General features: G+C 53.5%; 1 protein-coding gene across 4 annotated transcripts in view; it reads right to left on the bottom strand.

Moving 5' to 3' along the window:
* Positions 1 to 27,129, bottom strand: part of ABCG1 (ATP binding cassette subfamily G member 1) — a 69,042-nt gene that overhangs the window by 6,794 nt on the left and 35,119 nt on the right. For 2 of the 4 annotated variants that reach the window (XM_055569740.1, XM_055569738.1), the window contains exons 3-14: positions 18,855 to 18,972; positions 17,630 to 17,762; positions 14,679 to 14,729; positions 10,753 to 10,898; positions 10,478 to 10,601; positions 9,418 to 9,532; positions 5,953 to 6,137; positions 5,712 to 5,813; positions 4,514 to 4,682; positions 3,456 to 3,556; positions 3,192 to 3,350; positions 1,810 to 1,928 (exon numbers count right to left, since the gene is read on the bottom strand). In XM_055569740.1, the coding sequence (XP_055425715.1) occupies positions 1,810 to 1,928; positions 3,192 to 3,350; positions 3,456 to 3,556; positions 4,514 to 4,682; positions 5,712 to 5,813; positions 5,953 to 6,137; positions 9,418 to 9,532; positions 10,478 to 10,601; positions 10,753 to 10,898; positions 14,679 to 14,729; positions 17,630 to 17,762; positions 18,855 to 18,972 (1,522 nt within the window). The remainder of the gene's footprint in view (positions 1 to 1,809; positions 1,929 to 3,191; positions 3,351 to 3,455; positions 3,557 to 4,513; positions 4,683 to 5,711; positions 5,814 to 5,952; positions 6,138 to 9,417; positions 9,533 to 10,477; positions 10,602 to 10,752; positions 10,899 to 14,678; positions 14,730 to 17,629; positions 17,763 to 18,854; positions 18,973 to 27,129) is intronic. The other 2 variants (XM_055569741.1, XM_055569739.1) reach the window with 1 other exon arrangement.

Raw genomic sequence — 27,129 nt, 5'->3', positions numbered from 1 at the left:
CAGCCTGGCTCTCTCCCTCCCTGGAGGTCTTTTTTCCTGGAATACTTCTTAACCGCTCTGCAGCTTCCTAGCATAAATCCACTCAACAGCTTGACCGAGTGTCTTCTAATTTCCTTGCCTCCAAAGTCTCCACACACACACACAAAAACAACCCAAATTTAACCAAGAGTGGGTATTGTTCAGAGGTGACACGAATGGAAAAACACTTTTTTTGATCACTTCTGATATCACACCTTTTTTTTTTAACAGTTAAATAGAATAAAAGGTCTGAGAGCTTTTCAAGGCCTGCAGAGCATTTGAATGAAACATTTCTGCACCACCTTTCATTCTGTTCCAGCTCTGCATTATCAGAACAAAAATGCTAATTCTGAGAAGAAAGACATGGGTCTCTGATTTCTCGGTCTTGAAAGGTGCACCATTGCTGAAACTCTGCACAAGGGCTTTGTTTTGATTTTGCTCTCGGGAATAATATACCTGGCTCTGATTTGACATTCTAGAAAACACAAGCTTGTTCACAGCTTGGGACCCTGGGTGTCACGTGGAATGGCTGTGGCTGGGGGCATAAGCTCTAATGACCGGCCCTGCCTGCTGAGGGCCAAGGTGCCAAAGCGCCTGTGAGTCAAGAGCGTGAAACCTGATGCTGAAGCGCTAAGGCACCAGAGCAGTCTTCTTCAAGAATATGAGGACATTTGAGACATGTCTTGTTCTCCACTGGATTTCTTACTCAGAACCTTGTACTGTGGTGTTGGAGAAGACTCCTAAGAGTCCCTTAGACTTCAACGAGATCAAACCAGTCAATCCTAAAGGAAATCAGTCCTGAATGTTCATTAAGGACTGATGCTAAAGCTGAAGCTCCAATACTCTGGCCACCTGATGTGAAGAGCTGACTCATTGGAAAAGACCCTGATGCTGGGAAAGATTGAAGGCAAGGAGGAGAAGGGGGTGGCAGAGGATGAGATGGTTGGATGGCATCACTGACTCAGTGGACATGAATTTGAGCTACCTCTGGGAGATGGTGAAGGACAGGGAAGCCTAGTGTGCTGCAGTTCATGGGGTTGCAAAGAGTCAGACATGACTTAGCGACTGATCAACAAGAACCTTGTTATAAGCAGTGTTTATTCCAGAGAGGAATGAAATTCTTCAAGGCAGCTCTCTAAAGCACACAGGATATGGGGCTGCCATGGCTTGTCCAGGGTACCAGTGCATGCTTGCTTGGTTGCTCAGTCATGTCCAACTTTTTGTGATCCCATGGGCCATAATGTGCCATGCTCCTCTGGCCATGGGATTCTCCAGGCAAGAATACTGGGGTGGGTTGCCATTTCCAGGGCACCAGTAGCTAGGGTTTATTTTATCCATGAGTGTGTGTGTGTATCTGTGTGTCTGTGTGTGTGAGGGTGAAGGTGCTGCTGCTGCTGCTGCTAAGTCGCTTCAGTCGTGTCCGACTCTGTGCGACCCCAGAGACGGCAGCCCATCAGGCTCCCCTGTCCCTGGGATTCTCCAGGCAAGAACACTGGAGTGGGTTGCCATTTCCTTCTCCAATGCATGAAAGTGAAAAGTCAAAGTGAAGTCGCTCAGTCATGCCCGACTCTTAGCGACCCCATGGACTGCAGCCTACCAGGCTCCTCTGTCCACGGAGGCACACACAACTAGGAAAAAAAAGGCACTGATACTATCTGGGTTCATGACCTGAGAATCCAGCCGGCATCTAGCTGACGGCCAAGGAGGGGCTTTCGTGAGCCTCTGCCTGTCCCAGTTCCCTTCCCTCTCTTGTCCTAAAGGCCCCGAGTCCTAAGGGGCCCTGCAGGCTACCTGACGTAAGAGACGTAGGACATCCACTGCAAGTAGGTGGGGATCGTGTCAAAGCTGACGAAGAACCCTGAGAAGAGGAGCACAGGGATGGCCGTGACGGGTCCCACGAAGGTCGCCACCTGGGAGGGGACACAGAAGGACCTTACTCCTACCCACCCGCTCCTCCTAAGGGGGCCCGGAGCCCACAGCCCATGCTTCCAGGAAAGGGCCAGAGCTGTCAGGAGAGGTCGTCCAGGTCATCCAGCGCCAGGATGGCACAGACACACCCCTTTGGGGAAGAGCAGGCTGGTCTCCTGCACAAGGAGGGGCTGGGTTGCTGCCCAGAGGCCAGCTGGACCCAGCAGAGGGGATGGAGGCTGAAAAAGCATGGAGGCCCTGAAAAGCAGGGATAGAGAGACCCTGGTGTGGCCATGAAGGCACTTGTGGGGGCGGGAGGCACATGCCTGAGGAGTTGACATCCTGTGTCCCAGCAAGGAAGAATCAGGAGTAAGACTCCCTGGGTACCGACAGCAGCTAGCGTGGGCCCAGCTCTTTCTACGGCTGTCGGCTGTGAGATGGACACCACTGTCATTCCCACCCATGGATGTGGGTGCTGCCCAGAGGCCGTGGACATGGAACACGAGGCCACGCAGCAGGGGAGGGGGCAGCAGAAGGCCGTGGCATGCTGACTCCCCAGGCTTCTGGCTTTGTTTCCTAAGGCTCAGACTGGCCTGAGCACATGAAGCCCTGGAGGTGCAAAAACTGTGCACACAGTGGGTTTGGCAGGCTGGGAGTAGGTGGCACCAGACGTCCAGAAGGGGCATGTGGAGGGGCTTGGGCAGGTGGGAGTGTGAGGTGTGATGGGGTTGTCTGGGGAACAGCTGTGTGGATCCCACAGAGGCAACAAAACATAGGAATTGAGAGTTTGGCCTCAGAGCTGGCTGCGTGACTCTGACAAAATCACCTTGCCTCTCTGGGCCTCAGTCCCCCCATCTGTGAAATGGGAGGACTGCACCTAACTTGTGGGGGTGCTTAGACTCAATGAGCTCATGTTCAATCACAGGTCTAGCTGGCCTCTGGGCACAAACTCTGCCCGTCCTTGTGCAAGAGACCAGCCTGCTCCTCCCCAAACAGGTGCTTGGTGAGAATAGCACCTGGTGTGCCCCGTGACCCATAAGGTCACCTGCTGCTGTCAATCTGCCAATCCTGAGCAGCCAGGACACCTCTATCCCTTCCCCAGGGACCGACTGACCAACCTGCTGAAGCCAGGCTGGGAAGTCAGGACAGAATCAGGAGGAGGGGTCTCAGGGGCGGGGTACTGAGCCCACGGGGCCCGCAGCCCCAGACACATGGGTGGAGGTGGGGAAGCGAGGTCCGCCCCATGGTACATCCTTGGCTGGTACCTGCAGTGACGTGGATGCAGCTCCAATCAGCAGGCCCAGGGACTGCGCCACCAGGGAGGTCATGGTGCCCAGTGCCGCGAACAGGACGAAGCGCACAGCGTCAGACGGCTGGGACGTCATCCAGTACACGATGCTGCAGTAGGCCACGGGGAACATGATCTGGAAACACAGGGCCCATCACCCTCACCTGCAAGCCGCGCTTCCCGCCCCCCAGGGATGCTGGAGAGCCCCGCCCCCTCACGCCACGCCAGGGTGCTCGCGCACCTGAAAGGGCACGTCTGCCATGGTCTTGGCCAGGTAGTAGGCCTTCAGGCTGTACCAGTAATTCAGGTGTTCTCGGAGAAACACGCTCATCTCCAGAGGAACTAGGGGGCAGGAAAGTGAAAAGGGTCACTCGGACATTACAGCACACCAAGAGCTCAGACAAGGGGTCTCCCATGAGGCCCTCTGCGGCCCCAGCTTGGGCTGCCTGCCTGTGAACCTCAAGTGCTTCAAGTATTAATATCTGGAGTTTGAATGGAAAGATATGAAATGATTCACCTGCCTGGAGAAACTGCCTGGTACGCTGGCATCACTGTAGTGATGGGTCCAAGTATCTCCTGCTGAACCTGTTTTCACTGAATAACTGACAATGCAATGCCTTTCCAGGGCAAGTCCTCAGAAACTGCTCTTGGAAATTCAGGGCAACTTAAGGAGGAGGCACTGCTGGAGGAGCTGTCTAGGCTGGGAGACCTGGTGAAGCAAGTTTTCCACACTGTCCCCCTGAAGCGGCCAAGGGCAGCCTGCTCTGCAAGCAGCCTAGAATTGCACAGAAATCCACCTAGAACAGCATTGCTGCATGCTAAGTCGCTTCAGTCATTCAACTCTTTGCGACCCCATGGACTGTAGCCCGCCCGACTCTTCTGTCCATGGAATTCTCCAGGCAACAATACTGGAGCGGGTTGCCATGTCCTATTCCAGGGAATCTTTCCAACCCAGAATAGCTTTACCCACTCACAAATTTGGCTGCACCAGGGCTATCTTAACTGAATGAGGTAATGCTCACACAGTAGCATTTGAGGGCTTCCCAATTAGAAAACCTTTTAAAATCTCTCAGCCTTCCACCAGGCTTATACATCTTCCATTAGTGATTCACTCCTTTGGCTTAAACATGGTATGCATTTTCTCATCTAACAGAACATACAATCATATATACATCTGTCAACAAAGAAAACAGTATTTTAAAAAATAAAATAAGACACTCTATGTTTGTGGCCAAGCAAGCCACGACCTAGTGGCAGACAAGGAAGGAGGGGTGGGCACCAGCTGGACCAGGCACTCACATGTGAGGACGGTGGGCATGAGGGCTGCGAACATGAGGAAGAGCATGGAGAAGAAGAGGAAGCCGGAGTTGCTCAGGACCTTCTTGGCTTCGTTCCCAATCCCCAGGTAGAGCAGGCCAATGAGGAGGCCGATGCCGATGTGGGACGTGATCCGCAGGTGCGTGAGGACCTGGGCAGACGAGGTCCACACTCAGGTGTGCAAGCTCGGAGGTGGGCGGTGAGAGGACAAGGAGACCAGGGGCCCCAGAGGGGACAGTCAAGGCTTCTGCCCCTTCCCTCCAGGAAGGTGGCAGTCAACCCGCTTCTCCTGAGGTCTGTGCATTGCAGGCGGATTCTTTACGCACCCAGGAAGCCCATTCATTCACTACCCTTAGTTTAAGCTTCCATTATACCAAGCCCAGGACCCTACACCAGCTCATGTGAGTGTGTGTGTGCATACACGCACACACACACACACACTCACAGGGCAGCATTTTACTGCTGTTCAAGCAGAAGGAACTTCTATCCTGCATTAAATCCCCTTCAACATAGCAAACCAGGACTGTGTCCCTTCGGAGGAGGGGACAAGTGACAAGAACGGTGGTGAAGCAGACAAAGAATGGCCACAGGACAGACCCACCCTTGCAGAGCACAGCCTGGATGGCTCTATCTTTCAAACCGGGTTCCAGAGGCTCCTGGGCACTCGGGGACCCCCTACACAGGCTGTCAGATTGTCCGCTCGAAAGGCTGGATCTTGTTCTGATTCCCAATCCTTCACCAACTCCTTCCTCTGCTGGGTGGGGCTTCCCAGAGGGAGGAATCCCCTCCCTGATGCCAGCCTTGGCCAATGGAACGTGAGCACCAGTGGCAGGTTCCTCCACCCACCCACCCGCCACCCCGCCAGGAGCAGGAAGCTATAAGGGCTGCCATTGGGTTTCTCCGACACTTTCCCCTGCCACTTTCTAGAAAGGAGCCGGTCCTCCATTCTGGGTCCCCAGACGAGAAGACACATGGGGCAGGACCACAACCCACAGCCGCCCACAGGTCACACGAACCAGACAGGACCACTGTCATAACCACTGGCAGCCGGGGAGTGTTTGTTACTGCAGCGTCACAGAAAACTGACTGATGCAGAAAAAGGAAAGCACAAGCAGATGAACCAACCCAAAGGTGACCCCTCAGCTTCTGTTGCCACGGAGACCACTGCACACCGCCTTACCGAGTCCCTCATGATGCTGAGGAAAGTCCTTTTGAAGAGGATGCAGAACTGGGTGAGGCAGCTGGCAGAGAAGCTGTGACAGCCTTCCATGGAAGTGGAGTCCTGGGGACACACCAAAGGGGAGCGGAGGGGTGAGCCCCCTGGCCCCCGGACGCCCCCTCCTCTGAGCCGAGGAAAGTGCTCGTGCAGCAGGTGTGCAGGGTGGCGTGCAGCGCTCCCGGGGGCTGGGGGTGTGCATTACCTTTCTCCACCCCTTCCATCGTTTTGTCTGCTTTACCTCTTCAGAGGGCCGGTGCCAAATAAAAGGATTCACCTCGGCATCGCCCCCAGGCTCTCTCCTGCAGTCAGAGTCACACTTGCCCTCCCAGACCGCTCTCACCAGGCGGCCGTTCTGGTCGCCGTACTCGCCGGACGCGACTTCCATGACTGCACAGAGGAGAGAGACAGAGGGTTCAGCCCAGCATTGCTCATGTGGGCCTCTTCCTTTGCAACAAAGTCAGTAATCCGTTGGGAATATCTTTTAACTGATTATATAGATGCCGCGTGAGGATGCTAATGGTGTGATAAAAATCATTTAGCGGCCAATGTTTCCTTTCTCAACGCCCAGCAAGGCCGTTGATCATATCAGGAGGCTGGAAATGCAAATACAGATTGTGATGTTGGACAGCCCGAGAAGTCATGAGTTCCTGCATCTATTAACTTATTCATCTGTCTAGCCTTTATTGAGTTCTGGTCATGGGCATGCATGCATCAGAGTTGGAGCTGAGAGGAGGGCAGAAGGAAGCAAGATTCCTGTTGGGAAGGCAGTTCCCAGGATAAGGGTGAGTGATGAGCACTGAGGCAGCTCTTTGGGACCAAGAAGAAGTGCTGGGGGTCCTGAGAGGGGTGCGCTGAGGTTTTGGACTATAAGCTCCACCTCTCAGATCCCCAGGGAGCATCACCTCCACCGACCCTGCTTGACCCTGGTATCATGCCTCCTCTGTACCCCAGACTGTCCAAGGTCCCACCTTGCTCTTTCTCTCTGGGGTCCACCCTCCCCTGGCACCTGCTGCTCCTTCCTCTCCTCCCACCTGTGCTCTCCCTCCACCCTCCCCCATTCCTCCTGGTGTAGGACCTGATCCTTCATCTCAGTAAGATTCTTGCTAATGCAATGCCCCCAGGGACCCTTTCTGACAAAACCAGCTGTTTCCAGAGCCCAGGCCAGGACAGCTAACTCTCTCTGCATCTGATCACAAACCTGGAGAGCCTGGCCCCACCAGAATGTCACGATCAATGACACCAACCCAGCCAGAACTGCCTGCTCTGCTGGTCATTCACACCCACCACCCTCCAAACAGCCCCTCTCTCCCCACGTCTCTCCCTCTCCTCAGGCATGATATTGAGGAGCCCCGCCCTGGGCTCTCCCCAGTGCCCTGTTCCTTCTCCTCCAATCTGTGCTTCCCTATAGGTCCTCACCTCTCTGCTGGCCATGGACCTCACTGCCCTTCCCTGTTCAGCAGCACCTGTCCCCCACTGTTCTTGCTCCTGAATGACTATGCAGCCAACCTGACCATCCCCACCATCAAGGATGCTTAAGACTCCTCCTCCTCTCCCTTGGCCCGCATCTCCTTCCCGCTCACCCCACTCTGGCCCGGCTTCGTCAGAGCACCCTTCTTGAAAGAGAGAGGCATTTCCCAGCAATAGCATCTCATGGAACACAACTTGGGAGAGGATGTGTAGGAAAGGTGGGGTCTGGGGAACAGCTGGGGCTGGATGCTTGAAAGTAAAACAACTGAGTGAGGAAGGCAGATGACCAGGAGACCAAGAAGGAGGAATGGAGTGGGTTGAAGCGTGCCCCCTCAAAAGACTCATGTCCACCTGGAATCTCAGACTGTGGCCTTCTTTGGAAAAGGTTATTTGCAGATGTAATTGGTTTTGGATCTTGAGATGAAATTATCCTGGATTTAGGATGATTAGGATGCCTGAATCCAACTGAAGGCAAATGGAGAAGGGGGCGGCAGAGGATGAGATGGTTGGATGGCATCACCAACTCAGTAGACATGAATCTGAGCAAACTCCAGGAGATGGTAAAGGACAGGGAAGCCTGGCGGTGCTGCAGTCCATGGGGTCACAGAGAGTCGGACATGACTTAGCGACTGAACAACAACTGAATCAAATGACTGGTGTCCTTATTAGAAGAGGAGGTGACATATAGACACACACAGAGAAACACAGAGAAAAAAGCCACGTGAAGACAGAGGCAGGGACTGGAGGGATGGGTCACAGGCTAAGGACCACTGGAGCCTCCAGAAGCTGGATGAGGCAGGAAGGACCTTCCCCCAGAGCTTCAGGAGGGAGCCCAGCCCTGCAGACACCTGGACTTCTGGCCTCCGGAGTCTGAAACATGACTTCCTCTTGTTTCAGACCACCCAGCTTGTGGGGCCCCAGGGAAGCAGGACACGATGGCCAGGACAGGACCCCATGCACCATAGTCGAGGGGGAGAATGGGACGGGATCGGGGTGTACAAGCACTTGGTGGTCTAGTGACTACGAAGCTCAAAAGAAAAAGAAGGCAAGCAAGGGGGGTTTCAAGTTCTTGCACTTGGACAGCAGGGAGCAGAAGTGGTGGATCTGACAGGAGGACAGGGAGATGGTTCCAGAGGCGCTGGACACAAAGGGGCTGCCATCTGCAGACAAACATGCAGGCTGCACAATGGGCAGATCTGGTGGGGAAGTGACTTGGGACGTTGGTGTCAGTGCCCTGGAAGGTTCCGGCCAAGAGGAAAGGCCAAAGCGGGAGCCCTGGGGGCACTGAGCATGGAGCTCATAAAGCATGAGCTGCAAAGCACAGAAGCTGCAGCCTCTGGATCAGGAGGAGCGACTCCTGTCATTAACCTGGGCTCTAGGCTCCCAGGGTGTTAGTGGCTAAGTCGTGTCTGACTCTGTGCGACCCCACTGACTATAGCCCACCAGGCTTCTCTGTCCACGGAATTTTCCAGGCGAGAATACTAGAGTCGGTTGCCATTTCCTTCTGCAGGAGATTTTCCAGACCCAGAGATTGAACCTGGGTCTCCTGCATTGCAGGTGGATGCTTTACTGTCTGAGCTACTAGGAAAGTCCTGGGTTCCCAGTGAAGTGATGTGAAAGTCACTCAGTCATGTCCCACTCTTTGCGACCCCATGGACTATACAGTCCATGGAATTCTCCAGGCCAGAATACTGGAGTGGGTAGCCTTTCCCTTCTCTAGGGGATGTTCCCAACCCAGGGATCGAACCTAGGTCTTCTGCATTGCAGGCAGATTCTTTACCAGCTGAAGTACAAGGGAAGCTCTGGATCCCAGGGTCTTGTTCAAAACTGCTTTGGTCAAAATTTGTTGTGTTTGGTCAAAATTTAAGTTGAATTTTAACATCTGCATTAATCAATGCAAAGGGGAATTTGTTAAAGGTTATTTCTTTTTAGAAATAACTTCCTTTAGACTGAAAGCATCACACAGTCAAGTATTGGGAAATATTTGGCCTAACAACAGATCCCTTGTTTCTAGTCCCATGTATTTCATCTGGAGGAAAGAAAACCTCTTTTGACTTGGTCTTGAAAGTTCTGCCTCAGGACGGCACTTGAACTATCTGTGGAATATTAAAGTAATTCTTGATTTGAAGGCTAAAGGTAAGAGTGGAAACCCACTAGGAATAAAAAAGACCCTCTTTTGGCTGGTCAAGGCTCAACTCACCGAAATCGGCCGGGTTGTGGTAGGTTGGGCAATTCAGACCTAAGTCCCTCAAATACGGTACAAGGTTTGAGACTTTCCCTCGGTACACACACTGTCCTTGACTGAGGACATAAAGCTGAAAAAGAGTAAGAAGGAAAACATCAACTCTGCCTTACTCTGTAAAGGGAGAGAAACTTTCATCCATCCATCCAATGATCCACTCACCCACTCACTCACCCATCCATCCATCTATCCATCCACTTATCCATCCATCCATTCACCTAACCACTCACCCATCCACTCACCCAACCATCCATCTATATACCCACTCATCCATCTATTCATCTATCTATCCATCAATCCATTCATTCACCCCATCATCCACTCACCTGTCCATCCATCTATATATCCACTCATCCATCCATCCACCCATCCATTCACCCCATCCATCCATCTATACATCCACCCATCCATCTAACCATCCACCCATCTATCTATCCATCCATTCATCCATCAATCCATCAATTCCTCTCTCAGGACAGCTTTATGTTACCTCTCAAGGGCTCAAAGTTCAAAGGGAAATCAATGATAAATCAGGAAAGACAGAAGCTATCATATGACCAGGAATTATTCACTTTGTTGCCTTTCTTCCCCTCATGCTAACCACTTGCTTAGGCCAGATTTTGGAGCTATACACACTGCATTCCTTGGGACATTTTTTTGCTCAGGATGATATAAAAGCATAAGATTTATAAAAGAGATGATACCGTACAAATATCACAACCTGCCATCTAATTCTGTATGGCAAGTGTCCCCCTCCTGTCATCAGGGGGGCCATTAATGAAGCCTCAGTAATGTCAGTGACTCATCCAAGACCCTGTGGCTGGACACTAACCCTAGAGAGAGGACACTGGCCAGCTCTTCCTATCTCCTCTGGCCCTGCCACCTGAAGTGCTTAGGGCATCAACGTCTTAAGAAACATAACACCTAAGGCCACTCAAAAATGAAGACACCCTCATGAACTAAGCCACGAGTACCTAGATTTGGTTTCACCCAGGCCAATGACAGTGGGCCAACGTACCTGGTCGAACAGCTCGAAGAGCTTGGCACTGGGTTGGTGGATGGTGCAGATGATGGACCGGCCACCCTGGGCCAACCCCTTCATCAGGGAGACAACCTGGAAGCAGGAGGCGCTGTCCAGGCCACTGCAAGTCAAGGGACACCGTGAGACATCTGTGAGCCCCAACCAGACCCCTCATTCAGAGCGCCCTGGTTGTGTCTGTGCAGGCTGGCCTGAGCCCCTTGGCGGGCGGAGAGGTGGCACCTTCTGCTGGCGGGGAGGGCAGGCCTGATTACCTGGTGGGCTCATCAAAGAACATGACGGGAGGGTTGTTCACCAGCTCCAGCGCGATGGCCAGTCGCTTCCGCTGGCCGCCCGAGAGGCTGCCGGTCCGCGTGTTGGCACAAGACAGAAGGCCCAGGGCCGTCAGGATCTCCTTGACCTGGGGGACAGCAGAAGCAGAGTGGCATCAGAGACCACCCGCCACTCCTCGTCACCTACAGGCCCACATGGAACCCTGATCCCCTTCCCCACCCAACTCCCAGACACCTGGAGGGACCGCACATCCGGCCCACCCCAGCGTTGCCAGGCCTGATGTCCTGATTAAGGAGGCTGAGACCCAGGAGACTGAGAGGCAGGGCTGGGGCCAGGCCAGCCTGGGCTGGAGTCCTGGTCCTGCCTCTGGCTGGCAACCTAGCAAGTCCGTTCATGTGTGAGCCTCACTCAGGGCCAGGGCAGAGAAGGTGTTGGATGAACACTGCAGAAAGTGTGGATCCATGGACACATAAGTGGACGAGTGACTGGGTTTCTGACCAGCACAAAGGGGAGGTCTGCTGTAACAGATGAAACGCTTGGCACACGGTAAGCATTCACTCGGCGACAGCTGTGAGTCACAGTATTGCTAGTGCACATGGCTCCCGTGGACTCAGCCACACAGGCCAGGTCTCCCAGAAAGACAGAGCTCCATCCACACTTGTAAATGGGAAAAGAAGGCCTCTGATTCAGCAGCAAGGCAACGACACTGCTTAAAGCTATCACTGCTTCTCTTAGAGACCCGCCAACACTGCCCCGGGAGCTGCCTGGGAACCAAGGTATAAACAGCCCACTGTGCGCTCAGCCCTCCCTGGCTGTCCCATCCCTGATCCGGGCCGGACTCAGGGAGCTGGACTCAGGAAGGTCAGAAGAGTTCGGTGTAAACCGTTCATCAGTTTCATCCACAGCGATCAGTGTTCGGGGTCCATCCTGGTGTCTTCTGGAGGTGGCCACAAGAAGGCAGAGGTCAGTTGCTGCCCTTCTGGCCTCCTTGTCAGGTTCACCTCCCAGTGGGGTGCGAGACAACCTGCCACAGAGGTCCTGCCAGAATTCACTGGGCCATTGTCCTAGCCCATGGTGGCAGCAGGTGGACCCTAGTCCAGCAACTTCTCTAGGGAGATGAGGTCATCCTCAAGGAGAAGGAATTCAAGGAGGAAAATTTCCACTCTGGCTCTTGAATTACTTCTGCATGGTCAGGACACAATGTGGCCTCGGTGATGGGAAGGACCAGGGCGCTACTGCTCCATGCGCTGGAAGCAGGCAGGTCAGATAGATCTGCATTTGAATCCTGCTTGGCCTTTCCCCTGCTGAGCCCTAAATCCAGCTCCACCACCTCTTCCAGAACATACAGCCACTGAGGCACACCATCCCGGAACCTCGCAGCGAGGTTGCCCAGAAAAGCCCATCTTTCAGGAATGCTTTCCCTCGTGTGGACTGTCCACTGGCCTTCCCAGGATGACATGGCTCCGGCAGTCTCCAGGAATCCAGTCCAAAGGTTCAGGAGGAAGACCACCCACTCCCTACTTGCCCTTTGCCCCACTGGAAGGATGCTGGAGGCGGAGGCCAAGGTCAGCACCTCCTGTTTCCCTTGCGTGCAGGCATCTTGTCTAGGATTCTCTCAGGAGTGACGCCCTGAAGGCTGGTTTTGTTTTAAAGTGAATCAGAAAGAACAATGTCCCCTCCTGGGAGATCTCACTCCTGAGGAAGGCCCCTCACCGGGGGGTTCTCAAGGCTGGGGCCACTTTTCTGGGAAATGAGGTGCAGTGGGCAACATTCCACTACCTGCTGGAACATTCCAGTCTCTTATGTTTCCTCGAGAAGTAAACAACCAGGACCCAGGGACACAACAGGGCTGGAGGGAAATGAGTCAGGGCCTGTCCTCTCCTTGGACAATCACGCAGCCCTGCTGATGGTTCTGAGGGGGAAGGGGGGCTGGACCCTGCTGAGGACGAGGAGGACCGGTCGAGACTTGACAGACAGAGCGGGTGCAGGGCTGAAGGACTGGCTGTGGGTGCTCCTCTGTGGAGTCATCTGAGAGGCACACACGTGCTCCTCGCCCCCGCCCTTTAGCAAACACTCCCTCCCGGCTCCCTCTCCCACCTGGAAAGGCTGGTCCCCCGGACCACGCTGCAGGCAAACCATCCCACACCCACTTACTCATGGATTGCATCTGTTCTGGGAGCTCAGACAGTAATGAGAGCATCGCACTCAGCTTCCCACCTCCAGGAGGCAGCTACGGACAAAAGTCCCAGGCGCTGGACGGCCTGGCCTCAGGTTGTCCAGTGGTTTCCAGGAGGCCCGGCCTGAAGGGTCCCCTCATGGGCTTAGTTCTGCTTCACTTCAGGGCAGGTTCACCCTCTGAACCCCCACATCTGCTCACCCATCCTCCCAGGGGGCTGGCCTGTGTCTGAGGCTCACCCTTCAGAACAGAGTGGTGGTGGAAACACCCATGCCTCCCATGCTTTTTCCCCACATCTGTGTTTTGGGGTCTGTTCATCCATTTTATTCCTTTCAGCTACAGAACCCGAGTCCATGTGAAGCATCTACAAGGAGGGGTTTTCACTCCTCACAGAAACTGGGCTTCCCTACCCTGGATGTGCCATTTCCTCATCCTCTCAAATTCCCACCTGAATCCTCAGGTTTCTCAAGAGTGAGGTTGGGAGAGGAGGGCACAGGGAGGGCCGGGAGGGCCCCTAAAGACACACCATGCTCCAAGGTCATTTGTGCTGCGTGCATGTTCAGCCATTCAGTCATGTCCAACTCTTTGTGACCCCATGGACTGTAGCCCGCCAGGCTCCTCTGTTCATGGGGTTCTCCAGGCAAGAATAGGGGAGAAGGTTGCCATTCCTCCTCCAGGGGATCTTCCCAATCCAGGGATTGAACCGAGTTTCTTATGCTTCCTGCATTGGCAGGCGGGTTCTTTACCATCACATCCTATCAACTGTCATGTTGCTTCTGACACTGTGACTGTTTTCTACGACAGAGGATGAGATGGTTGGATGGCATCACCGACTCGATGGACATGAGTTTGAGCAGGCTCCGGGAGTTGGTCATGGACAGGGAAGCCTGGTGTGCTGCAGTCTAGGGGCCACAAAAACCTGGACATGACTGAGCGACTGAACTGAACTCATTCCATTTTGCATGGACACATAAAGAGCCCAGTTGCATTGTTGGTACCAACCCCACAGATCTTGCTCTCTCTGCTGCTGGCCTGTGGCCCTACAGGCACGGGAAGACAGGATAATATAATAAAAGTAGAATTTCACCAAATCCCATCTTACACTGGAACTCTACCAGTGCCAGCCATGGGGTGGAGAGGAGGGGAGGTGGGTTTGTCTTAGACAGTGTATAAATATAAACCAGGCCTCCCCACTAAGTGGGGGCTTCTGGTGCTCCCCGCTGGGTCTGTTTACCCAACACCCTTTGGCTCCCTGGGGTTTCAGGGAGGCAAAAAAGCAATGAAAAGGATCACAAGATCTCTGTCATCTCAGAAACTTGCTTGTTATTTTTAAAAGGCTGGTTAATAACAGGTAAGAACCAAATTTCTTCTTGCGAGTGTGTAGGAGTGGAGGCTGGTTATTTTTAAATGGATGACTAACCATCTTCACTGTTAGTGTTTTATCAAAAACAATGGAGTATAAAGTGTATCAGAAACTAAAAGGGGCAGAGAGCTGGGTCTAAGCCTGAGGTTGGTTCCTCAAGCCCGTGTCCTTGCTACATCTGTGAGCTGCGTCTGTCTTGTGGCAGCATGGTCATTCGAGGCGTGTGCCAGTCCAAGGGCACACTGCTATGCCACTGACCCCCCCCAACAAAAACAGCCAGGCGCCAAGCCACAAGCCAAGTCAGTCCCCAGAGGCCCCTCCACATGTGACTGCCAAGTGGATTTCATGTGACCCAAGCATACACTTACCATCTCCCTTCTTCCTTCGTCCTTCTCCTGGAGTTTGAGGTGTGCGGATACCTGTAGGGGACAAGAGCAGCAGTATGGGTCAGAACAGATGGCCAGCAGCAAGACAACCTAACTCAGCGACGGCGGCCCCAGAGCCCCAGGGGCTGAGCTGCTGGATGACAGAGGAAACCCACAGAGGTCCGGGCTCTCCACCTCCCTCGGCTTCACTAAGGCAGGTCCCAGAGAGCAGTGGCCCCAGGGGCTCAGCTGCCAGATGACAGAGGAAACCCACAGAGGTCCAGGCTCTCCACCTCCCTCGGCTTCACTAAGGAAGGTCCTGGAGAGCAGCGAGGCCTGGGATGCTTCCAGTCATTTCCGTGGATTCTCTGCTGGTCCCTGAGGGAAGTTAGATGTGGGTAACTGAGCGGCATGGACTCCCCAGGCTTTGGAGGCTTCAAGATCACTGTCAGGAATTTCACAAAGCCACCTGTGATGCCGCTGACAGCTCACCATTCTCCACAGTGGGAGGACTTACACCACAGAAACTGGCAAGTGCACACACAGGGAGTTAATTGGGAAAGACCCTGATGCTGGGAAAGACTGAAGACAACAGAAGACGGGGGCGGCAGAGGATGAGATGGTTGGACGGAATCACCGACTCCATGGACATGAGTTTGAGCAAGCTCCAGGAGACGGTGGAGGACAAGTAAGCCTGGTGTGCTGCAGTCCACAGGGTCGCAAAGAATCAGACACAACTTAGTGACTGAACAACAACATGCAAAGAGTCTAGTTTTGTTATTTATCTTGTTTGGTTTGATACCCCGCCTGCTAGCACACATGGGGCCCCTGACCCTGTCTGGCAAAGGCCTGAGTAGCCATCACCGTGGCCAGCATTCTGCCAATTCCTGGGACCTCGGGAAGCAAGGGCTTCAGTTTCCTCCTCGGCACAGCACTGAGGTCAGAACCTGCCCACATGGTGAGCTACTGAGGCTGCCCAGTGGCCCCTCAAGAAACTGTGATGCAGGGGTTAAGGGCCAAGAGGCTGAGCTCCCAGAATCAGGCTGGAGCAGCTGCCAGCCATGTGACTCTGAGTGTCATGTCTCAGGCTGCCTGGGGGCGCACGGAAAGGCACCACCAAGGGCTCGTGGCCAACACCATCCCTACGTGTGGGACAGGACCCTGCAGAGTACAAGGGATCCTTTCTCATTGTGTGCCAGTGTGTTAAGTCGCCTCAGCTGTGTCTGACTCTTTGCGACGCTATGGACTGTAGCCCGCCAGGCTCCTCTGTCCATGGGATTCTCCAGGCGAGAATACTGGAGTGGGTTGCCATTTCCTCCTTCAGGGGATCTTCCCGACCCTGGGATCAAACCCAAGTGTCTTATGTCTCCTACATTGGCAGGCAGGTTCTTTGCCACCAGCGCCACCTGGGAAGCCCATCCTTCCTCATTAACTGAGAATAACTCATTTACTCAGTTAATCATTTCTCATTAACCTCACAGTATTTATCAAAGGGATCGTGAAGTTCTCAAAATCAAAATGTAATTGACTTCAATTCTGAAAAATAAATGGATTTCCCAGCAGAACCTGGAGACACGTTAGGGGGAAGACAGAGGTGACAACAGGAGTCTAAGATCTCGTTTTCAAAAGAAAGCGGTGACAGAGCTAGAAATCGAAGTGAAGATTCTCAAACAAGTAACCAGGGAATGAAGCTCTGGTCGCCCCGGATGAAGGTGAAGCGACAATGCGGGAATCCTGAGAATCCACAATGAGGGTAAGTAGAAATCATGTATTTCCCAACCTCACCATCCTATTTGCAAACTCCTCCTGAGCAGCCCATGCCCCCATGAGAACAGCCACTTGGAGGCCCGAGGGGCTGCATGGTCAGGCTGCTGGGCACTTAGGGCTGCTGGGGCAGCAGGTTAGAAGGCAGACCACCTACCCAGCACCTTCTCTGCTTCTCTCTGCTGAGCTGAGGATCCCTTGGAATTGCCCTTTAGCCAAAATGCTGGGCATCTACCCCTCTGTGACCCCCCAGAGAGGAAGCCTGGCCCCGTGTGTGTCAGGAGTGCAAGGCAAGACCTCTCTTGTGGAAATCCATGGTGAATGCTCGTCTACTGCCAGAGCACGAGGTAGACTATCTGGGAAGGTCCCCAGTGTGCCAGGAGAGGCCTGGAGACCAGGCACTGCCTTGCACCGCAGATGAGATGGCAGAGAAGCAGGCAGCCCCACGGACCCATGCTCCATCGTGGAAAGGGCTGCCCACTGACTTCCTGGCTGGGAGGCTCCCTAGCAGCTTCCACAGCCCACAGCGGGTCAGTGTGGTCCCTGTCCACCTGGCACAAGGCTAGGTCACAGTCTGCCCAAAGAGTACAGACCACGCCAGGCCATCCTAGACCCCGCTGTACAAGATGCACGGGCTAACCGCTAAACTCTCCAAGGCACCCTTTCTTGTGTGGTTGTGTAGGATTACATGTCTGATGACCTTGCTGGACTATGTGTGTGCGGGCCTGAGACCCAGTGAGTGAGCAGCAAACACGTGCTTTATACCCACCTGGCAGGCAGGTGAGTCAGAGGACGAGACCCTCAGGGCCCTAATCCAGGCACCAGACTGCCTGGAACTTTGGCCAAAGCCATAGAACACCAATGGGAAGAAAAGACCCTCGACCCATGGGCCTAAGACTGAGATCACCCTGGCAGTGGTCCCCCACATCAGCCAGGTTAATCACCTTCTCAGAAACCTGGCCTCGATTTCGCCATCCGGGGTCCACAGGGCCTTGGGGGGCTGCCTTGGGTGAAGCTGTCCACACAGCACGTGGGGTCAGAACTCTGTGTGAAAGTGGGGTGCCAGTGCCTCTCCGCCTCATGTGGAGGGTGGGGGGTAGATGCAGGGGAGGGCGGGGTACAGGCGCCGCTCCGCCTCATGTAGGGGATGGGGTGGCCAGGTGTGGGGCTGCGGGCCCCGGGACGCTCACCATCATGGCCTCTTGCACGGTCAGGTGTGGCAGCAGCAGGTCGTCCTGCATGATGTAACAGGACACCTTCCGGAAGCAGCGCAGGTCCCGAGGGAGCCCGTTGATGAGGACCTCACCCTTCATGCCGGTCTCCCTGCAGGGTCAGCGAGAGGACGTGTTAGCCCGGCCCCTCCTGCACCGCCTCCCCCTCCTCCAAGGCTGAGGGAGCGGGGAAACCACAGCCCATTCCAGCAGCATCCAACTGAACGAGGAGGGACACCAAGCTGGGCATGGCCGGGACACCCAGATCAATGCTCAGAGGAAGGAACCCCAAGAAGAAAAGGCCCAGTGTGGAAAGGGAGGGGAGAACAAGTGTGAGCCTCTCTGGGATCTTACGTTCGTTACAGGTGCCTATGGACCAAACCAATACATGGATGCTCCTACCTGTGGACATGAGGCCCCATGCATGCCCCTGGCTTTGCAGGGTTTATAAGATGAGCATATTAGCAATCCTGTGTGTAGCCTCGGTTATATCAACTCCCCGAAAGGCAGCATGAATCTGATGCTGACTGGGAGGGACCAGTACAGGCTCCCCAGGCCCAGGGGGCTCAGAAAAGAGAAGGGAGTCTGGGCCCTGGACCCACTAGATCGAGCAGACGGGGAGTTGTTCTCTCAGATCACGGTGGAGGTGCGGCATCCTGGGTATACTGTGGAGACGGAGGGGCATGGCCCCACCAGCCACACTCACTCTCCCACTCAGACGCACTGGGCATCTCTACTGTCCAGTATGGCTCTGGTGCATCATCGCAGCCCAGGGAGGTAGAGGGAGCCACAGGCATCCTACTAGGATCCACCTTATCCTGTGCTGCCTCGTTGATGCCACGAAGAACAGAAACACAGAGAGTCTATGGAGACCAGTGAGATTATACTGCTCTCCAACTTCATCCAGCCCACTACTATGACCATGGGCCCTGGGGTGGGTCCCTTCTTTCCTCCAAGGAATGGGTTGGATCAACTGGCTTCCCAGGGAACTAGGCTGGGAGACCTGTCTCCAGGTTGCTGCATGTGGCTCCAGGATGGTGCTGAGTAGTGTGGGCAGGAGTGTGGGTGTGGGGTGAGCTGAAAAATGACTGTATTCACCAAACAGAAGCTGCTTCCCTGAGGCTTCCCAGAGCCTTTGAAAGTGATGGGGTGGCCCATCAATGCCGCTGGCCCCTGGCGGACCACTGGCTGAGGGTCTGCTCACCTGTATCCAGCCAGGATGTTCATGAGTGTGGACTTCCCAGCCCCAGAAGGACCCATGATGGCCACCAGCTCTCCACTGTTGAACTTTCCAGAAATGCCCTTCAAAAGGGTCTTGTATCCTGTGAAAAAAGGATCACGTTCATTTCCAGCCATCCCAGGACATAGTGGCTCTGCCCCCAGTGCTACAGAGGCAAACACAGAGCATGGAATTGCAGACCCAAGGCCACAGGCAAGGGTTTCACCCCACAGTATTTATAAAAATGCTGAGTTCTGGGCATGAAGATGGACCTCCTGTCCTTTATATGCCTCTGCCTACTTTCTCAGTTGCATTTCATGGGTTATATTAGTGATAAGTACCAGTGGGTGTACAATGCTGTAGCATTTACAAAGCCCTTTCCTGGACGTCACCTAGGGCAGCCATCCCTAACCTTTTTGGAACCAGAGACCAGGTCGGTGGAGGACAACTTTTTCCACAAACCAGGGGGTAGGGGATGGTTTGGGGATGATTCAAGCACATTAATTGTGCACTTTCTTGGTACTGATATTATTACATCAGCCCCACCTCAGATCATCAGGCGTTAGATCCCAGAGGCTGGGGACCCCTGATCTCGGGTACGAGGAATCCATATGACTTATCTATTTTAAATCTATATTGGTATAAATTATTTATATAGAATTTATCCACATTTGTAATTAAATGTTTCACATGCTAATAATTCATTACTAATTGAAAGTTTATCATTTTGCAGTTATACCACATTGCTCTGGACTTTCTGCCAAATCTCCATCAAAGAGCCTTATGAAAGGACAAAAAAAGAACTACACATGCCAGACAGAGTCACGTTACTTCTTTTCAAGCAGATGGTTGAAGATCTTAAAAGATCCCACGTGCCGCAGTGGGACCTGACACAGTCAAATAAATAAATTTTGTTTTTTAAAAAGGAATCAAATAGAGGCAACTAGATTCATCTGAAGATTCCTAATTCAGAGACAGTTCTCAGTCCCTGAGAAACATTGCCAGGACATGCCCTTAAATGATCAGAATCGGGCAAATTCAGCATTCTGGTTCCCCACGCAGAGCTGAAAGGGGCCTGATGAGGACAGGGCCTTTGGGGCACCTGACGAGCCCCTAGTCACTCCCCGGGCCCCAAACCCATGTTTACTCAAACCCCAGCCTGGGTCTAGGTCTCGGCATCTTCTCCCAGTGGCCTCTCTTCTTTCACAGATGGGAACCCCAAACCCCCACTTGTCACCAGGTGCCTCCCTGATTTGAATGGGGAGTCAGTCCCTGAGGACTTTTTAATCAGGCCGAGAGAAGCAAAGGGCAGGAAGCTTGCAGCCTTGCGACTTGACTCATTATGGGGAGTGGTGGTCACCACGGAGGCCTGAGACAGTCATCCTGGGGGGAAGGGACCGAGTGGCAGATGGGCAGGTTGCGGGGTATCTGGGAGAGCCGCTTAGGTCTGCAGGTGAGTCAGATTCTTGCCACTGGGATGTCAGTGATGGCAGGTGGGCAGACACACAGCAGGGAAGCCAAAGAACACAAGGGTAGGGGTCAGTGACCCTGATAGGTTACACCTGCCCAGCCGTGGACACAGATGGAAGAGCTGGGGGACAGCAGGGACCCCCCACGGTAGGTAGAGCCCCAGAGTGGGCTCCGTCCACATGGGAGGGAGCTCTGTGGAGGGGGACCCCAGGGGACTGGTGTGACATCACCGAGGGAGCGCTAATGCCAAGCATCTGCTCATTAGCAGTCTCCTGGGGGGTGCAGACAGCTTCAGGGTTACTCCAGTGCAAACCTTCCTTCAGCTCTGTGCTTCCCTGAGTTCAGAACTAGCCAACCTCCAGCTGGTCCCCTGAAAACCGGGGCTGCCGAGGAGGTATGGCGTGGCTGAGTTGACCACCAGCCCCTTGGAGGTCATGTACATTCTGGATCATGATGCCTGAGGGCAGTCTTGCCATGGGGTCTGTGAGGCCCCTTCCCTCGGGCAGGGGACCATGGGAGCTGCTGTCTTTGGAACCCTTGATGATGGGGTCCACACAAGGGCACTGGATAATAGTAACACTTCCAGGGAGCTCACACAGGCTGTGATGCCCATGGCCAGGATGCCAGGAACCAACCCGAGTCTGGGAGCTGGGGGAAGCATCAGCCTTTCAGGGGAAAAGGCAGACAGACAGGGGTATAGACTGTGGTCTTGTCATTCACAGCCACCAGCTTGGAACTGGGGGTCTGACTGTGGACCCTGGGCTAAACCAACACACCTGGAGCCGAAGGAGTTATCTGCCTCCCAGTCCATTCCTAGGAGGGGGCGTTGGCTCCCAGGGGGGCGGGGAGGGACATGACGCAGAGCTGGCTGGCCAAGAAGTGTCCCTGTGTGTGGTCCACCCTCTCCGGCACCACGTTTATATCAGAAGCCTGCTTTTCTTTTAAAACGACAGACCTGTATTTAGGATTGAAGGTGACACTGGACTCAGAAGTCCAGGAGGCATCCCCCTGCACCCACCCTGGATGGGCCAGGATGGGAGGACAGGGCATGCTCTGCGCTGGCCGAGGGCTGGGGAGCCAATGGGGGGCACTCCCGTTAGAGTCGAGTGTGTGAGCGAGTTGGTGAACACAAATGCATCCCTCTGCTTAGTCACTCAGTTGTGCCTAACTCTTTGGGACCCAATGGGCTATAGCCTGCAAGGCTCCTCTGTCCATGGGATTCTCCAGGCAAGAATACTGGAGCGGGGTGCCATTTCCTTCTCCAGGTGCATCCCTGTATTTATGTAACGAGCTCGTCCTTCACTGCAGAGTCTGGTGTCTGATCCCCATATAGAAACATGAAATTGAGATGCTCTACCCCACCCCACTCCACCCCGCTGCCCTACTTCCCAGAGGAAGCTCTGCTCGGCCCAGCTTTTGGTATAATGGATAAACCACCTCCTCCGAGTCTAGAGGTCACTTGTTTACACAGGTGCTGATTCTGGGCTGCTCTTTGGATCAGGCCGGTGAGCACTCAGGGGACTCTAAGCACATAAACCTCCGGAGAGGAAGAGCTACCGAGTGCCCATCAGCCCCACACAAGGCATGAGTGCTCTGTCCTTAAAAGGTCCAGCCCCAAAGGCTGGTCAAAACCCAGACCCGGGATGACAGGAGAGATGGAGAGACAGAAACAGAGAAAGACAGGCAAGACAGAGAGATGATAGTGCCTTTGGGCCCACCCATCACAGGGAAGGAAACTCTGCTTAGACCCTGGGTTCAGTGGGATCCTCTCAGATGGGAAGGACATGGCCTGAAGCGAGAAGATGGGGACCAACAGTGGGAGTGTCCCTTGACCTCCAACTGCAGGAGCGCTGGAGCAAATGTGCTGATGAGTTGGGGTGTGTGGCACTGTGGGGGCAGCAGTTGGAAACCCATAGTTTCCAGCAAGCCTAGGCCAGTCTGTCTCACAGCCCTGGATGCTTTACATCGAGGGGATGTTCAGGGGGTCTTCATGGGGAAAAGGACAAAAGTACAATGTGATGTCTGGTCCTGGCTGAAAGCCTAGTTATGCCCCAGCAGTTAGAGGAAATACTATTGTTGGAAGGGTGGCTAGAGCAGGTGCCCAGGGCACGGGAGGACAGAGCATCTGTGGGAGAAGAGAAGCCCAACACGGAGGAGGAGCAGACCTGATTGAGAATCCCCACAGCCCCACAGCCCCACAGGCCCAAGGGTGCCCAAGGATCATCTTGCCTGGCTTGTCTTTGGTGTTCAAGAGCAGTCTGTGAGAAGCAAGATTCATTTTCCAGACTTTTGCTTTACAAATGCCCTTGCTACGCATGCTGTGTTTTGTAAAGACATACCATAGCATTTCAAGTGATCCCGTGGCTCCACTAAACTCAGAATTGGTTGACAGACCCTGTGCCCTGCCCAGCGGGTATTAGGAAGGAAAACCATGAGAGTAAACCCATAAAGGCTTTCTCCATAAACACCGCTGAGGACGTGAAAATGAAGCCAACTGGAGGTGACTTTTCCACGATCTAATCCTTTCTCCAAAATCACTGTGGATGGTGACTGCAGCCGTGAAACTAAAAGACACTTTCTCCTTGGAAGAAAAGCTATGACAAACCTAGACAGCATATTCAAAAGCAGAAACATCATTTTGCTGACAAAAGTCTGTGTAGCCAAAGCTATGGTTTTTCCAGTAGTCCTGTACAGATGTGAAATTTGGATCATAAAGAAGGCTGGACACTGAAGAATCGATGCTTTCGAATTGTGGTGATGGAGAAGACTCTTGAGAGTCCCTTGGACTGCAAGGAGATCAAACCAGTTAATCCTAAAGGAAATCAACCGTGAATATTCACTGGAAGGACTGATGCTGAAGCTGAAGCTCCAACACTTTGGCCACTTGATGCAAAGAGTCAAGTGATTGGAAAAGACTCTGAAGCCAGGAAAGATTGAAGGCAAAAGCAGAAGGGGACAACGAATGAGATGGTTGGATAGCATCTCCCACTCAGTGGACATGAATCTGAGCAAACTCCAGGAGGCAGTGAAGGGCAGGGAAGCCTGGCATGCTGCAGTCTATGGAGTCACAAAGAGTAGGAGCAACTGAACAACAAAAACAAATCCTTTCCGAGGGGAACCGAGATATGTTCAGAACATCCACAGTCCATTCAGCACCCGCCTGGTGGGGCTGTATTTATCTATAAAAAGTGGAGATAAAGATGCTTGTTAACAGTTTGCATGAAGCGAAAACTGAAGGCTCTGTTATACCTGCAATGAGTTACTCTTAACGTTAGCAATTCGGAAAGAGCCTGTCCGGACATTCTGCATTTGGGGAATGAAGGACACTCTGAGCAGGCTACTTCTAAAGACAATGCCCATCCGCCAAACCGAGTGCCCAAGGGGAGCCTGAAATCTGATACCTGCCCCCCAATGCACCCCTTCTTCTGCCTCCTGACCCTCTCAGCTCCAGGAAGACATAAGCAGAGCCATCTTCTGAAGCACCATGTCCTACATGTGCAGTGGTGCCTGGCGTGTAGTGGTCGCTGAGAAAGTGTCTATGACATTAATAATCAGAAGGTGAGCTCTTTGCACAGGTGAGCTCAGAGTGATGGCCAGTATCTCAGGCACAGCTATTTGGATGTCACTTCTTTCCAAGCCACCCTCCGACATGACCAGACCCCTCTGGCGAGTGCTGGGCTAGCAGGTTATGGCCAGGAGCTTGTGGAGGACCAGCGGCCTGGATGGTCTCCAAGATTAACCCACCAAGAGGGCACTGCCTTATGGATGGGCCACCATTGTCCCTCTGTGTCACATCCTGTGTCACATCCCTCTGTGTTATACACCCAGTCGTCTGTAAACTCTTACGTAATAGCAGTCAAAATGTGCATGTTCTATCATTTCCAAGGAATCCCTTTTGATGCAAATTTTACCGAAATAAAGAAAGTGTATGCGTGTGTGTGTGTGCGTTAGTCACTCAGTCGTGTTGGACTCCTTGTGACTCCATGGACTGCAGCCTACCAGGCTCCTCTGTCCATGGAATTCTCCAGGCAGGAATACTAGAATTGGTTGCCATTCCCTTCTCCAGGGGATCTTCCCAACCCAGGGATCAAACTTGGGTTTCCTACATTGAAGGTAGATTCTTTACCATCTGAGCCACCAGGGAAGCCTGACATATAGAATACACAGAGGAAAGTGAACACACTGGTAATGTATGCATGGCTCCGTATACCTCCCGCAGACAGAACCACCCAAGGAACAAGCCCTGAGATCAAGAAACGGGATCTACAGAGCTTCTGGAGGGTCCTCAGGCCCCCTGCCATCACTTCAGTGTGGGAACTGCTTTTGAATCTTAAGTAGAACTCCTGGGCTGTTGAGTTTTAATCAGGGAAACACATCTTTCCCAAACAGAGGGAAAAACTGGTAATTTCCTCCCTTGGAAATGCAGACAGCTCTTCTTTGCTATGGAAAAATTAAGAAACACCCCTTAGATGGGAAATTGCTCCTTTGTTCCCCACCACCCCACATGGCCAGTGTCTGTTTGAAAGCCTGTGACCCCAGCCTGGTGGTGGGCTACCCCTCCCCCCACTTGGCCAGACAGCAGCCCCTGGGATGCGCTAACTCTTGTCCAGAATGCACCTCGGGAAGTGAAGTGAAAGTCACTCAGTCGTGACCAGCTCTTTGTGACTCCATGGACTGATGGAATTCTCCAGGCCAGAATACTGGAGTGGGTAGCCTTTCCCTTTTCTGGGTGATCTCCCCAACCCAAGGATCAAACCCAGGTCTCCCGCATTGCGGGCAGATTCTTTACCAGCTGAGCCACAAAGGAAGCCCCAAGTCAGGATAGCAGGGAGAAACAGCGACTGCCTGCGGTTACATCCTCTATGTCAGCTAACAGTGCTTTAAAGAGAAATGGTGCTTGTCAACACCTCCGAGGTTCTGTAAGGCCGGTTGGGTCCCGGCATGGATTTTTTCACTCTAGAAACCTGCCCCTGAAGGAGGGGTTAGGAGCAGCCCCCCACCCCTCGGGAAGCGTCAGCCCTGGGCACCCTCATTTGGGTCAGTATGGGCCAGTTCTGTGGTGTCTCTGTCTTCATGTCCCACAGCAGGCTGAGTCCCAGGTGCCTCTCCATATAGTGCAGAAGAGGAGAAGCCAGGGCTCAGAGAGGGTTCATGACCTGCCTGAGGCCACACAGTGGCTGAGCAGAGAACCCAACATTCCAACCACTTCTCTGCCTAACCCCAGAGTGGCTAAGAACCTCTGCCAGTGCGGGGAAGTGCATCTGGGGGGGTTCGGGCAGCAAACTCCCCCCACCCAACCCTCCCTCCACATGCAGGCTTGCTCCCAATGCATGTGTGTGCTAAGTCGCTTCAGTTGTGTCCGACTCTTTGCAACCCCATGGACTGTAGCCTGTCAGGCTCCCCTGTCCATGGGATTTTCCAGGCAAGAATACTGTAGTGGGTTGCCATTTCCTTCTCTGGGGGATCTTCTTGACCCAGGGATTGAACTCACATTTCTTGTGTCTCCTGCATTAACAGGCAATTTCTTTACCACTAGCACCACTTGGGAAGCCCTAATGAATCCCCAACTGCTACTGCTGCTGCTAAGTTGCTTCAGTCGTGTCTGACTCTGTGCGACCCCATAGACGGCAGCCCACCAGGCTCCCCCGTCCCTGGGATTCTCCAGGCAAGAACACTGGAGTGGGTTGCCATTTCCTTCTCCAGTGCATGAAAGTGAAAAGTGAAAGTCAAGTCGCTCAGTCGTGTCCAACTCTTAGCGATCCCATGGACTGCAGCCCACCAGGCTCCTCCGTCCATGGGATTTTCCAGGCAGGAGTACTGGAGTGGGGTGCCATTGCCTTCTCCGAATGAATCCCCAAGGTCAGCTCAATTCGGGAATGCGCATTCAGTCTGCTGTTGCATGAAATATTTAACAGAGGATGGGAATAAACACACATCTTCCCGCCTCAAACACGAGATGCCCTTGGTCTGCAAAGGCCACGTGTGCCACCCAGGTACTAGCAGCCTCTCCCAGTGTTGATGTGGGAAGATGCTATGGGAGCCAGGCCCCCAGCCCCTCTGTGGCTCCAAAGAGCTCCCAACTTGTCCTCTTATCCTTCAAATTCTTTTTCACTTTGTGAAACAATCTTGAGTTTGATTTGCTTTGTTTTTTAAATAAAGAAAACCAAAAGTTCTTGCCAGGACATGGGAAGCTTCTTTGGTCTGGGGGGAACTCAAGCCCCGCTTCTGAAAGGACCTCTCACTGGGAGCGGGGTCTGTCCTCCGACCCAAGTGGATGCTCCCAGCCCCTCCTTGTCATAAAACCCTCTGCTGGGGAAGAGGAACACACAGAGCCGTGTAGACGATCCGGAGCAGCAGTGTCGCTGGCACATCGGGGTCTGCCGCCCCCAACACCATCAGGCCCCCGACCCTGTTACCTGCAGAAAATGACAAGCGGCTTGTCCTTCATCTCCAGCTCCAGGGGTCTGGTCACTCAAGTTTCATTTAACAAGCTTCAGACTTTTTAACAAGGGCTGGCTTTTCTAGGGAGATCCCGAGGTCAGTCAGTCTGTTTCCTAGCTCACCGCACAGAGGTCTGTGGTGTGTGGCAGGGCTAGAGTGGACAGTGGGTGTCCTCCCAGGTGGGCTGGCTGGAAGTCCAAGGCCACAGCAGCAGCTCGGCACTCAGACCCCTCCAGGGGGTAAGTGTGCCGTAAAAATACTGTGCTCAAACCACAGGGACCACAGCTAGCATGTGTGTCAAGCTTGTGGAAGTGACTGGGCCACACAGAATAGCCTCCTCTGAGTCTCA

The sequence above is a fragment of the Bubalus kerabau genome, chromosome 2 (assembly GCF_029407905.1).
Source record: "Bubalus kerabau isolate K-KA32 ecotype Philippines breed swamp buffalo chromosome 2, PCC_UOA_SB_1v2, whole genome shotgun sequence".
Taxonomy (NCBI): domain Eukaryota; kingdom Metazoa; phylum Chordata; class Mammalia; order Artiodactyla; family Bovidae; genus Bubalus; species Bubalus kerabau.
The sequence above is the reverse complement of the archived record's forward strand: the minus strand, read 5'-3'. Positions and strand labels throughout refer to the sequence as shown.